Source organism: Ambystoma mexicanum, chromosome 6q, assembly GCF_040938575.1.
Source record: "Ambystoma mexicanum isolate Mex_15411 chromosome 6q, UKY_AmexF1_1, whole genome shotgun sequence".
In the NCBI taxonomy this organism is placed as follows: domain Eukaryota; kingdom Metazoa; phylum Chordata; class Amphibia; order Caudata; family Ambystomatidae; genus Ambystoma; species Ambystoma mexicanum.
Window position 1 is genome coordinate 54156428 of NC_090937.1, and position 12717 is coordinate 54169144.

A 12717-nucleotide genomic window follows, 5' to 3' on the forward strand; every position below is an offset into this window, starting at 1 on the left:
TGTCCCTCATTGAGCGCGGTCACACGCGCAGATCAGGGCATTGCCCAAGCAGCAGAAAATACAATCTGCTGCCGCTAGTATGCCCAGCGACCCGGGCAACCTTTCCAACAGGGGCTTTCAGCCTCCAACACTCTGGTCTGCCCAGCCACGGCACGCGTTGGATGTGCACTAATGCAGGAATGCGGGTTCTAAACCCCAGCTGGAGGTCTCGGCCCCTAGAGGCTGTCGCGAGCCCCAATCTACTCAATCACTTCCCAGGGGGCTACCGAAGCCGCCAGAATCTCCAAGCAGTCTTTCCAGCGAGCAGGGATGCTCACAATGGGGGTCTGTTTCTCGCCTGCTTCAGAGTCGGACATCTCTTTCGGGCTCTAGAGCACCCGCGTACCCCCCCATACTTTTTCATTTTATAACACCGTTCCCAAAATGTCCAGTTTAATGGAGATCTTGAATGTTTTTAAAATGTCATCCTAAAACCATCCAGCAAGTCAAAAATGTGCCTCGCTCTATCTCTCTGCTCTAAAAAGCATTGATGCTGATATAAATATTTTCAAGAGCAGGGTTCACCCCCTGCTATGCCATAAACTACTGGATGGATTTAGCCACGCTTTGTGCCCAAGTTGTTTGGTCCTAATCTGCCCAGCAGTTCATAGGCTACGGCTGTTTAAAAAAAGAAAAAAAAGGAACTTTTCCTCTATGGGAAAATGAATGAGCTGAAACTGCGAAACTGGTTTTTTCTTAACCTTTAAATTTATTTACTTTTACCAACATTTCCAGTTTGCGGAGGGCGGGGGGGGGGCACTGACAAACATTTTGTTTTGATAACTTGGACTTGCTGGATGGATTGGAATTAAATTATTTGCAATCTAATTTTGTGGAAAAATTACTACTTTTTTAATTTCTGAAAAGCCGATCAGCCGCTTTGCTGCTAGCACCATGTGAGGGAGAGCTATAATTTTGGGAGAAGGGGCACCGCTTTCTCTGTCCATTATTTTTACTGTTGGACGAAATAACCCCAGGCTCCACCTGGAAATCGAGGCAATGCTTCATGCCCAAGTTTTATATCTGGTCCAATTCTGTCCAGGGGTTTTGGCTGTGCACTGAAGATAAAGATGGACTTTTTCTGTATGGGAAAATGAATGGGGAATAGGCCGAAACATTGTTTAATTTTTTAAACTTTTGTTTTGTAATGGATTTTTCCCAAAATGTCCAGACTGAGGGGTCGGGAGTGTGGCAAACTTCCTGTTTTTAAAATTTCAGCCCAATCCATAATGCTAGTAGCAATTCATTTTTCTGGTTTCCCATGGATTTGGTGACTGCCGCACTATAATATATTCCTCATCGGAGGCTACTGGAACCTGAAATCTGTGGGGATTGGGATGCTGGTGGACCAAGTGACCAGGCGGGAACCCAGACCCTCCAAGCTACTCTCCGCACCAGCCTGGCTGAGGCCCCTTTTGCGCTCTAGGAACACATCGGGTCAGTGCTTGTTTCTCTGCCTTCCTTTTTGTTTGTTTTCATCGACTTCCCAGCCTTCCCCATCCCTGCACAGACTGTGGGGGATTGGGCCACTGTTGGTCCATGTGACTGGCATCCCTACACTTGGGAGTACCGACCATAGGCAAAGGGCAGCTCCCATCCCAGTTTACCCCGATTGCTCTTGAACGCCCAGAGGAACAACCTACAGCAAAAGACGTTAAGGTGGTCCAGGTGGGGAGCACAGCATTACTGTACTCCAGTAAAACTCCACCACTTCAATACCTTTTTAATACGTGATTAGGGGCAGGGCACCGCTCTATACCTGTATGTCGAGGGTAGTAAATGTGCTGCACTTACACAGATTTCCGGGGTAGGAGATATGTTACACTTAGATGGATTTTGGGGGTAGGAAATGTTCCACTTAACTGTACTAAAAATTCACTACTCTGAATATGCCCCCTCCAACTTGAAACTAAAATAACCCTACCTCTACCGCACACACTTCATAACACCCAACGCGAAACCAAACGCAAGAACACACAAAGCACCCAGGCACAATCCTATCCAAACGCCACATGTCTACCAACCAAAACGGCCCCAACGCTCGGTGACAGTTTTTTTCCCAACTGAAGCTACCAACTGCACATCAAAACTCTCTTGCTTTTCACCCTCTCAATCCCACTAACACCTCCCAACCCTCCTTAACTTGCAGATCTGCCAGAGCGCCAAGAGACCATTGGCAGCAGTGCGTGGTACAAGACCACATAACCTTTTATTGTGACTTGTTTGCATTGTAAATGGAGGTTTTATTTAAGCAATATTACCTGAGCAGGGGGTGGGGCATTACTGGTCCAGGTAAAAGCCAGAGCAAAGCAATGGCTTTACCACTAGCCCGCTGCATTACCAGGCCCGGTAAGGCACCTCCTGTGAGGGTAAAATTGATATTGGTATCCGGCATGATGTACTGGATACTGAACTTTTTAAGAGGGAACGTGGTTTCTCTTCTAAAAAAAAAAAAATGCCTGCCGTGCAGCTGGAGACTAGACTACGTAGTACCTTCTACCTTTCCATGGCAGCAGCGCTTCAAAATGGAGAAGATGGCCACCATGGAACGGGGAGAAAGGACTATACAGAATTCCTTCTCCCTTTCCATTGCAGCCATTGCCGGGTTGGTGACGTGCTGGGAACATTGTGATCCTGGCCCAACAGAGAAGCACAGGTAAGTGGGGGAGGGAGGGCGATAAGAAAAGGGGGTGGGGGGGGGACGCGGTGGAGCATGCACTTAAGTGATCCGGTAGGGGGAAGATGGAGACCTCCAGCTCTGAGGTGGTAAAGCCCCGGTTTTGAGCTTCCTCATGGGCTGGGAGGCCTAAGTGGTAGCTGGTTTACGTGTAAAATGAGTCTTGACTGTGGAGGGAGGAAATCTGTTTGATACAAGTGGCGGCTTGAATGTGCCCATTGGAGTGAAGTGTGCGTTCTAACAAGCTGTGCAATTAGTAACTATAGCATGTAAAGTGAACGATGTAAAATAATATTCCTCTGTCCCTGCAGGCTGGTCAACATGGCTGTGGATGATTATGATGAGCTTCTCAAGTATTATAACTTGCATGAAACCATTGGAACAGGTGAGATTGCCATGAAACCCTTTGTTGCCCCTTTCCATTACTTTGAAATGTTACATTTTAGCAAGCAGCTCCATGCTTTGAAGTAATTTGATTTCAAACTTTCTGTGAAGCAAATTGTGGGGTTGAACAACTAGCTAAATCAGCGTCCTAATTGTGTACTGATTCTGCACCAGTTGAAATGTGGTGGGGTGTACCCGCCTGCCTTCTCCTTTATTAAATGTCTTGCTTCTTGCTGGTATGGGAGAACATTGTTGAAGCCCTTCATCTTGGGTAGTCAATAATTGGTTCAAATGCGAGTGATTTTGTAGCGCAATCCTTTGCATGGTATTTGCCCACCACCAAGCGTTCCTGCTGGCAGGCTTCCACCCAGCTGTGTGGGAGTACTGATCCATGTGTTAATTTCTAAAGACCATGGATGTGAGTAGATATTTTTATCAATCGTGGAGTTGATAATTTCGAAGAAGTGGCATCTGTGCTGGCAGAATCGTAATTTTGCTGGCTTGTCTTCCTTTTTTTCTAAATGAGTCACCTCTTGCCTGCCACCTCCCTCCAATGATATGATAGGTTATTTATAACACGCTTAATACCCAGAGGTTTCGAAGCGCGGATCCGCAGATCGAACCTGTGTGGCTCCATGTCGTCTTGCTTCCAAGGCGAGCACGTCGCCTACAGCTTCCCAGTGTACTGCCTGTGTTATGGTGCACTGTTTGGTATTTGTATTCTTGCTACTGTCAAAATGCACATTCTTTAATGTTGTGTTGGCAAAGTCCATTATCCCAAGATGTTTTGAGATGTTCAGGGTGGTGTGGGTGGCAGAAGGATAGTAGTAGATGAATGGCCTAGCAGGGGTTTCACTGCAGCCGTATAAAGTGTAGGGTGAGTAGTTATGGACGATTGATCTGGGTAATGGCTTTTAAATTCCAACTGATTGTTCAACCATCTCTCGTGGTTGATTTATGCAGACAATGGCACGTTAAATTGATTTAAAAAAAAGCAGAATTTCAAAAAAACTATTCAAAGACTTTAAATAACCCCAAAAGTAGAAACTACTATATACATTGCCCATGTGTACATAATTGGTTAAATGAAAGATTTAATATGAATTGTTCCAAAATTACCACAATATGAGTACCTTCCTAGAAAAGGGGCGGTAGCAGAGACTAATAAAATCCACCCTTCTAGCCGGCTAATTAATAATGCAATTGTAATTTTATTTCCATATTTTGACAAATGGTTTCACTATTTTGTCACCAAGTTTAATTTGCTCCACTTTGTCAGCTTGCACATTTTCTCCATACTCCTATTTATCCAGAAGTCTTGCGGATTTCTGGTGTTTCTGTGCAATTTAAACCATCCTCCCTCTTGTGATGAATAAAGTACCACCAAAAGCAGTGCATTGCAATATTGTCCTATTGTTAAGAAGAACTTGCTTGTGGGTAAAACATGTCAGATGTGTCCAGTTTATTTCTTTTCTTGATGTTGTGCCACCATTCCAGCAAACAGTTGAGTTAATCAACCTATCAAGAAAATTAGTTTAGTATTTATGCACTCCCGCACTGCCTCTGGGCCACCCCTTGCACTGGGGTCTGTATCTGTACCGATGCACTTGCGCGTTCTCAATGTCAATGGGCTTAGTAAGATCTTTTTGTTCTCCCCTGTTCCCCTCCCTTGTTGCACTATGAAACACTTTTGTATGAGCGCGATACAAATAAAATAATATGCAGAATTCACAGCGGGCGTCTGCTTCAACCCCACCTTAAGCATTGGTGGTGTAGTAATTGGTGCATTGCTTTATATATTTATTTGATAAACATGCTGGCACTCTATGCACAGTTCTAAACCATCTGTTTTGTTTATGTATAAGCATTTCTTTGAGATTGCTTTCCAAATATAGTTTTGCGGTACAGCATACGTTATTCTCAAACAAGCACCTGTTGTACTGTTGTGAGTATTCAATGATGTACTTTTGTTGGAGTTCACTGCTTGCATCCGGGAATCAATTCGTTATCTTAAAACCATGTGCACATTTCAAAATTTGCAAGACCAAATTTACTTAGTTTTTTCAATGTTGCATAATGCATATAACCAATAAAATATGCAGTATTCACATTTTACATAGTCGTAATGTGTACCCCCATAGCCATCCTCCAGTTTGCCCTTCTCCCCCTAAGGACCTCCCCTTTGCGCTGCACGCCAAAATATAGATCAATTCTGTAATGTGCTACTCATAATCACCCTATAGATATCCAGCAGAGTGTTCTCGAACACATTAGATGGTCCATCTTCTGTGCCCTCCTTGTACCCTGGCAAGAGGGCCTCAGAAGTCTGTAGGCCTGCCCCGGTAGTGTCTGGGTATGCTGTTTCCCTGCCCCCAGTCATTCATGCCCTCCAGCAATTCCTGAAAACCAGGTTCCCGTTGTCCCCTCCTATACCCCCACGCCTTAGCAATTAGAGTGGGCCGTAATAGAAGCCATACCGGCAATCTTTTTGCCTCTCTGCTTCCAACCAGATGGCCAAAAGCCATGTCCCAGGATCCTCTGGTAGCCAATGCGATAACATCCCATCTATAGATATAATTTGGGCCCAGAACCTGCATCTAGAAGTACACTCCCACACCACATGCATAAAATCTGCCAGGTCTTGAGAGCATCCGTTACAGTGCGTGAATCTATCAAGATGATACTTAAAAGTGTAAAGAAGTGTAGTATAAAGTGAGCTGATCTATTATTCATTGATAACATGCATGCAAGCTATTCTCCACTGGGAATGAGATGGGACGATCTCCAATGACGCAGCCCCCTTTGACCTAGGTTTAGTCTCCCTTGCCACACTTTTTTATTATTTTATATAGGGATTATGCCAGCTTTATATACTCGGGTGGTTGTACCAGATATTGAGCCAGCTAGGATATTGCGGGTTCACCTGGATAGCATGGCCAACTATCCCCTAGCACTTAAAGCTATAATGCAGTAGCTTGGTGACTGCGTTGCTCTCCTCGTCCCTTCAACTGGTACCACGTAATTAATATCCATTCTTCTATCATATTTCAGAAGGTGTATATCCCTAGTCGCTCAATGGATCTGAAAAAGCTTTTCAAATGTCACCCTCACCCCTGTACCCGGTATATAGAATAAGCCACTGTCCCGACTCTACCACTCAACACCCCCTACTGTACCCACGGAAAAGAAAACTCACAAGTAAACCACCACTGAACCCAACCCAAAACTAACAAGGCGGACAACCAAAAGGTTGACAAACTCAGAATAAACTACGTCCCTGTAACACCTGATCCCGGGAAGCCAATCGCAACAGTGAGTCAACCTGTAAAATACCAGAAGACAAGACCATGCCACATCAGAGAATTGGAAAACACGAGATAAAGCAACAAAGGATATCCAAAGGGAAACTACAACAGACACCTACCCCGACAAACTCCAGAACATCATCAGAATGCACAGCCACGACCATCGGAGGAATAAGGGCCACCCCGAAAACGAGACTAAAATCGCTCTACCTTAAACCATACCTCGCAACAACCGGATAAACAGAACAGAGGCCCATACACAACAGCAGGATAGCAGGCCACCTTAGGAAAAAGGGAGAAACAATGAAGCATGAGAAGTTGCACCGTCACTCTATACATCACCAAACCGAACTGCCAACACCATCCTGATACTGAAGAGGAGTCCGACATGGCCATGAACCCAATTTGAAACCAAACTATTCAGTGACGAACAAGAATAACTGAACACTCAACAACCCAAAGATGACTAGGATAACCACCAACAAAACCACCCAAACATGAAAATCGGAACAAAACGATGGCATACAAAGAGGAAACAACACTGCAACCTAATCGGCGTCAGATCTATGTCCAAACACGCAACCGAGATCCAAGACCTACTATGCAATGAGGGAATTGACGTCCTATTCGGTATCCAGTGATTCCAGAAAAAAACATTAGAGGCAATTTAAAAATAAAAATACCCACCAATTTGGAAAAGAAACTGGAAAACCATAAAGTACAGTAACCTAGAACAAGACACAAAATCAATGGCCATATCATTGGATGAGACAGACCTAGACGGAAAAGCAAACCCAGACGGAAAAGCAAACCTGATCCAGACATGGATTGCAGAAACAGTGGATGCCATCTGCCTTGGGAAAACGCCTCATCCCATCAAGAAAGCAGTTACTAGATGGTTCACTCCCCCACCCCAATCTTAAAGGATTGAAAAGAACTAACTGTAAAAACCTAATTGGAGGAACAATTATGACCAAGACACGAGTCAAAGACAGACTACAAATTCGATCATACAAATCTGTATGTTAACACCTGGTTGCTAAAGTTAAATCTTGGTAACCTTTGGTCAACTCCTGAACCTGAAGCAATGACTACTAAAGCAAAGGGAATATTAAACGGGCGGTGTTCTCTCGGCATTCCTTGGTGGCAGCATGTGAAACTTGGTACGTGTGTATGTATGTATGTATGTGTATATATATATATTTCACATCCTGCAAGTAGCTTCTATCAATTGTTTACTCCTCTGCAAACGCTACAACTACCTTGGAGGTAAATATTTAGTCCCGCTGTTAAATCAGGCTGGTTTTCAGCAAATTGAAACTGCCGGGGGTTTTTGTAAAAACGCAGCTATTTGGCTGCATTCGTTTTTATTTTAAAGTTTGTCTGAGGATTTCCAAATGGAGGAATGCCCTTTTTTCCACTTATTATTGAATTGTGAAATCGATGATCCTGGGCGAATTGGCGTTTTAGCTTTGGTTCTAATGGTTTTTATTAACTATCCTATTTAAAAACATTTTTATTATTACTTTAAGTGTCATTTCCTTTCCGTCCTTACCAGTATTGTAAGCCACATGCATAACCATTTGTTTGTCTGATTTTCATGCAACTTCTATGGCTTACGCCGCAATAAAGTTGATATCGTGTATCACAGTAAATGGCCTTTGCAAGTTGTTTGTAGATCTACCAGGGCTAAATCCTGCTTGATCTGGAAGAACCAATGCTGACATGTAAGTTAACAGTGGCTGCTAAGAACCACACCAATAATTTATTATCTGTATTAGAGACCTGTAAGGTGCACATTTTGCTGGGATCTTTGTTTGGTTTAAACAGTATAGTCACAAGGGTGGTTGTGGTGGACTCTGGTAGCACTCCTGTAGCAGAGCAGCGTCATACATAACAATCAAATAGGGTTGAAGTAGCTCAGCATATTTTGTGTTTACAATTTTTATTTTTACATAAATAAACATGAACATGAATAATCCAATAAACACACAGCCAATCAATTCAATGTAAATAAGCAACATATCACAACCAATTTAAAAATAATCATCAATGTACTAAAAATAGAACCGGTTGATGAAAAAGAAAAGGAAGGAAAGTGAAAGGAAAAAAGATAGCAAATGCAGGAAATAAGGACCAAGAATACTAATTGCATGAACCATACAACAAATTCAATAATAAAACAACCAATGCACATCCTATAGATGTCATACAACACAATAGTGTACAAGGATATGTATATATTGTCCCAGATCAAAGTTCTGCTTTACTCATAGGCATCAAGAAAGCAGCCCCAAATGTCCCAAAACTTGTCAATGTCATCAGTGAGTTTGTAAATAGCTCTTTCATATGTCGAAATTGTAAGAAGCTCCTCCACCCAATCATCAATGTTGAAAGAATTACTCGATTTCCAGGACCTCAAAATGAATTTTTTTAGCAACCATACATGCACGTAGCAGCCAAACTTTCTTTCCAAAGTCAATTTCCTCCAGAAGAGAATCATCGCCTAAAATCAATAATGAGGCATTCATGGGGATTGCAATGTTTAAGACCAAGCTTAATCTCTCACATACCTTTTTCCAGAACTGCATCGTTTTAGGACCGGACCAAATCAAGTGACTCAGAGATCCTCTAGAACATTTACATTTCCAGCAAAGATTGTTGTCTAAAAGTTGTCTCCTGAATAGTTTCTCCGGCGTCCAATAGGCCCTAAACAACAACTTCGTTTGAGAAGCTCTGAGGGACCAATCCAAGCTCACCAAACGAGTGTTCTCACAGCACCTTCGCCAACATCTGAAGTTCACATCTTCCCCCAATTCCTCCGCCCACAGAGCAGGTAATCTCGGATCACCTTTCCGAGGTAGCTTTTATTATACTATACATGGTAGAAGCAGGGTGAGATGCACTGAGGCATACAGTTATAGCTGCCCAGGCTGGACTCTGAACAGTCAATTGTGGCACCTCAATACAAGCCGAAATAATAATCTTCAACTTTCGATATTCGGCAGATGAGCATTCCGTCATATCACACCTCTGGCCAAGCTGAGTGAACGTTAACCAGTTCTCCCCATCAAACAAATCTCCAATGTATTTGATACCAGCCACAAACCATTCCGTCCAAAACAGTGTTTTGCCCTGATACTTCAAGGCTGGATTATTCCATATGGAGGCATCTGGATGTAAATATGGATCTGCACTCATACGGATTGAGAGTTCACACCAGCAGTCTTGTAAGAAAGAAGTAAGGGCGCTGATTTTTCTTGATTTATTCCTTCGAGTGGTTAGCAGAGCTCTCGGGTCTAATTGGGATACAGCACTGCATTCCCAAGATAAGAGGTCAAAATGCTCAGACTGTACATCTCCAGAGTCAATAACTTTGCACAAATGTCGAGTGGAAAAGGATAAATGGTAGTCTGAGAAATTAGGCAAATTCATTCCCCCCAATTTCAATGGGAGTTGAAGTTTCCAGATTGCAAGTCTCGGAGGCTTCCCATTCCAAATAAAGTTCTGCATAATCCTATTGACCTCCTTAAAGATGTTTCCTGGTATCTTAATGGGGAGCATGCTCAGGAAGTAATTTTATCCGAGGAGCCAGGTTCATCTTCAAACAGTTGATTCTGCCCCATGTCGATAACTTCAAAAGACTCCACCTCATCAAATCTGATTTTAGGGTCGGAAGAATCCGAGCAAAGTTAATGGCAGGTAACTTCACTGTCTGCTCCAATCCATATGCCCAGATATTTCAACTTTTCAGCACACCACCTGAATTGAAATTGAACACATGTATTTCGTTGACACAACCCATTGATTGGAAGGATCTCGGATTTACTCCAGTTAATCTTATATCCTGATATCACGGAGAAGGAATGAATGTCTTGCATCAAATAAGAAATACCAACAGCCGGGTCTTGAAGGGCAATCAACAAATCATCAGCATATAACCAAACCAAATTATTCCGACCATTTCCAATTACCGGTTGAAGGCGTACATCCGCCCTTAAGCTCACTGCTAGAGGTTCCATAGATATAATAAAAAGGAGAGGTGAAAGAGGGCAACCCTGCCTTGTACCACGATGAAGCTCAAACGGATCGGAAATAAGGCCATTCGTCAGCACACTTGCAGAAGGGTTGGTATATAACAACTTAACCCATCGCTGGAAATCTTGCCCAAATTTCATCTTCCCCAAGCATGCAAATAAAAAGTTCCATTCAACACGATCAAATGCCTTTTCAGCATCCAGGGAAATGACCGCACTGGCAATTGGTTGATTATGCCCTTTCTCAATGGTCAATAGCAGGCGCCTCATGTTGTCCGCCACTGCCCTGCCAGAGACAAAACCCACTTGGTTCTCATGTACCAGAGTTGAAACCACCCTATTTAACCGAACAGCCAGGATCTTGGCCAGTATTTTGCAGTCACAGTTTATCAGACTGATCGGTCGATAATTCTCACATCTGGTAGCAGATCTGTCTTTCTTCCTCATCACTGTAATCAATGCATGTCTCATTGAGTCCGGCAGTGAACCAGATTCAAAAGCAGCATTAAAAACATCACACAAAAGCTGTAGTGCGGAATCAGGGAGGGCCTTATAAAATTAATTAGGTAGTCCATCAGTGCCAGGTGATTTACCCATTGTTAGTTTTGAAATTGCGTGCTGAACATCATCTATTTCCACCTTCCCTTCTAAACTCATCGCATCATCTGTTGTCAGGCTAGGGAGAACATGAGTCAAGGAAGTTTTCAATTTCATCATTTCCACAGGACAGATCTGAGGCATAGAGTTTTTCATAGAAGCCACGGAATGAATTGTTAATCTGTTTTTGCTGCGTCTCCAATGTGTTAGCAAGACTCCTTATTGCAGGAATGAAACGATCGCTTTCAGCCATCTTCAGCCGATGTGCCAGCAATTTCCCTGCCTTCTCACCATTCTCAAAACAATAAATTTTTTGTCTAAACAGTGCATAGTCAACTTGGCTAGAGATGAGTTTGTTAAGTTTATACTTAGTTTTTCGTAGTTCATTCTTTGCATTTTCATCTCTGCTTGCTGCAAACAGAACATCCAGGCGCTTAGCTTCAGAAGAGTCTCTGAATTTCTTTCGTTCTCAATTTCCTTTCTTTGCCAGTTTTTGAAATCAATATCCCCCTAACAAAGCATTTCAGAGCTTCCCAAACTGTTGAAAGTTGAACATCGTCAGTCCTATTAATTAGGACGAAGTTATCAATTTCTTCTGTCACCTCCTGTCTGATCTGATCATTTTTCAGTATATAAGAGTTCATTCTCCACCTTGGAGATTTAACCAAAGAGTATTGCAAGGACAATCGCAATGAAATAGGTGCGTGGTCAGATAGGGCAATAAGGCCAATAGCCGAATCATAGCAACTGGAAGTCACTCGGCCAGAGGTCAAAAAGAAGTCAATTCTAGAGTATGTGTCATGACACTGTGAATGAAAACTATAATCCCTGTCCGACGGGTGCTCCAGCCTCCAGATGTCAGCCAGGTTGAACTCCTCAATCAAATTCTCCAAGAATCGTTTGCATCTATTTGGTGCCCTAGTAAAATTTCCATTTGATCGATCCAAAGCAGAGTCCATGACCTGATTGAAATCACCACCCACCACAATGGAGTCCATATTAAAACTTTGAAGCAATTGAGCCACTTCATGAAAAAAGATCGGGTCATCCAAATTTGGTGCATACAGATTGCATAGTAGAATGTCCACACCTTGAATTCTCACCAGAACGCAAATAATTCTTCCTTCTTTGTCTCCCTTGCTCCTGATGACTGATATAGGCAGATTCTTTTTAATAAGTATCGAAACACCTCTTCTACTAGAGGAATGATTAGAAAAATATCTCCAACCCAACCGCTTCAATTTTTCAGCCTCTGGGTCTTCTAAATGCGTCTCCTGGAGGAATGCTATGTCACAAGAGCATGAACGCAGTTGAGATAAAATCTTAGTCCTTTTCACCACATTGTTGATTCCATTAACATTCCATGAGACAATATTCAGATGATCCACAATTTTAGTACTCATGGTACAAGTAGAATTTCGAGATATATTATAACATATGCAATTACAATCAAAGAACAGGATATAAAATGAGAATAGAGAAAAGAAAAGTGAAAGGAAAGCACATACCCACAAGGGGCAGCAAACTACTATAATACGCTACAAAAATGGTAACAAGTAGATGGCACACTGTACAGATACAGCAGCCAGGCAACTGAAGTATATTGTCTACTGACAATAAACTCACAGTAAACTCCAAACTCAAGTCTCCCATCCCCACCCTAAATCACCACACAAAC

The 12717-nt window shown here is 42.7% G+C and overlaps 1 protein-coding gene across 3 annotated transcripts in view; it reads left to right on the forward strand.

Moving 5' to 3' along the window:
• The window catches only part of MELK (maternal embryonic leucine zipper kinase), a 711420-nt gene that overhangs the window by 65659 nt on the left and 633044 nt on the right, over nt 1-12717 (forward strand). For all 3 annotated transcript variants that reach the window (XM_069630471.1, XM_069630473.1, XM_069630472.1), the window contains exon 2: nt 3028-3101. In XM_069630471.1, the coding sequence (XP_069486572.1) occupies nt 3028-3101 (74 nt within the window). The remainder of the gene's footprint in view (nt 1-3027; nt 3102-12717) is intronic.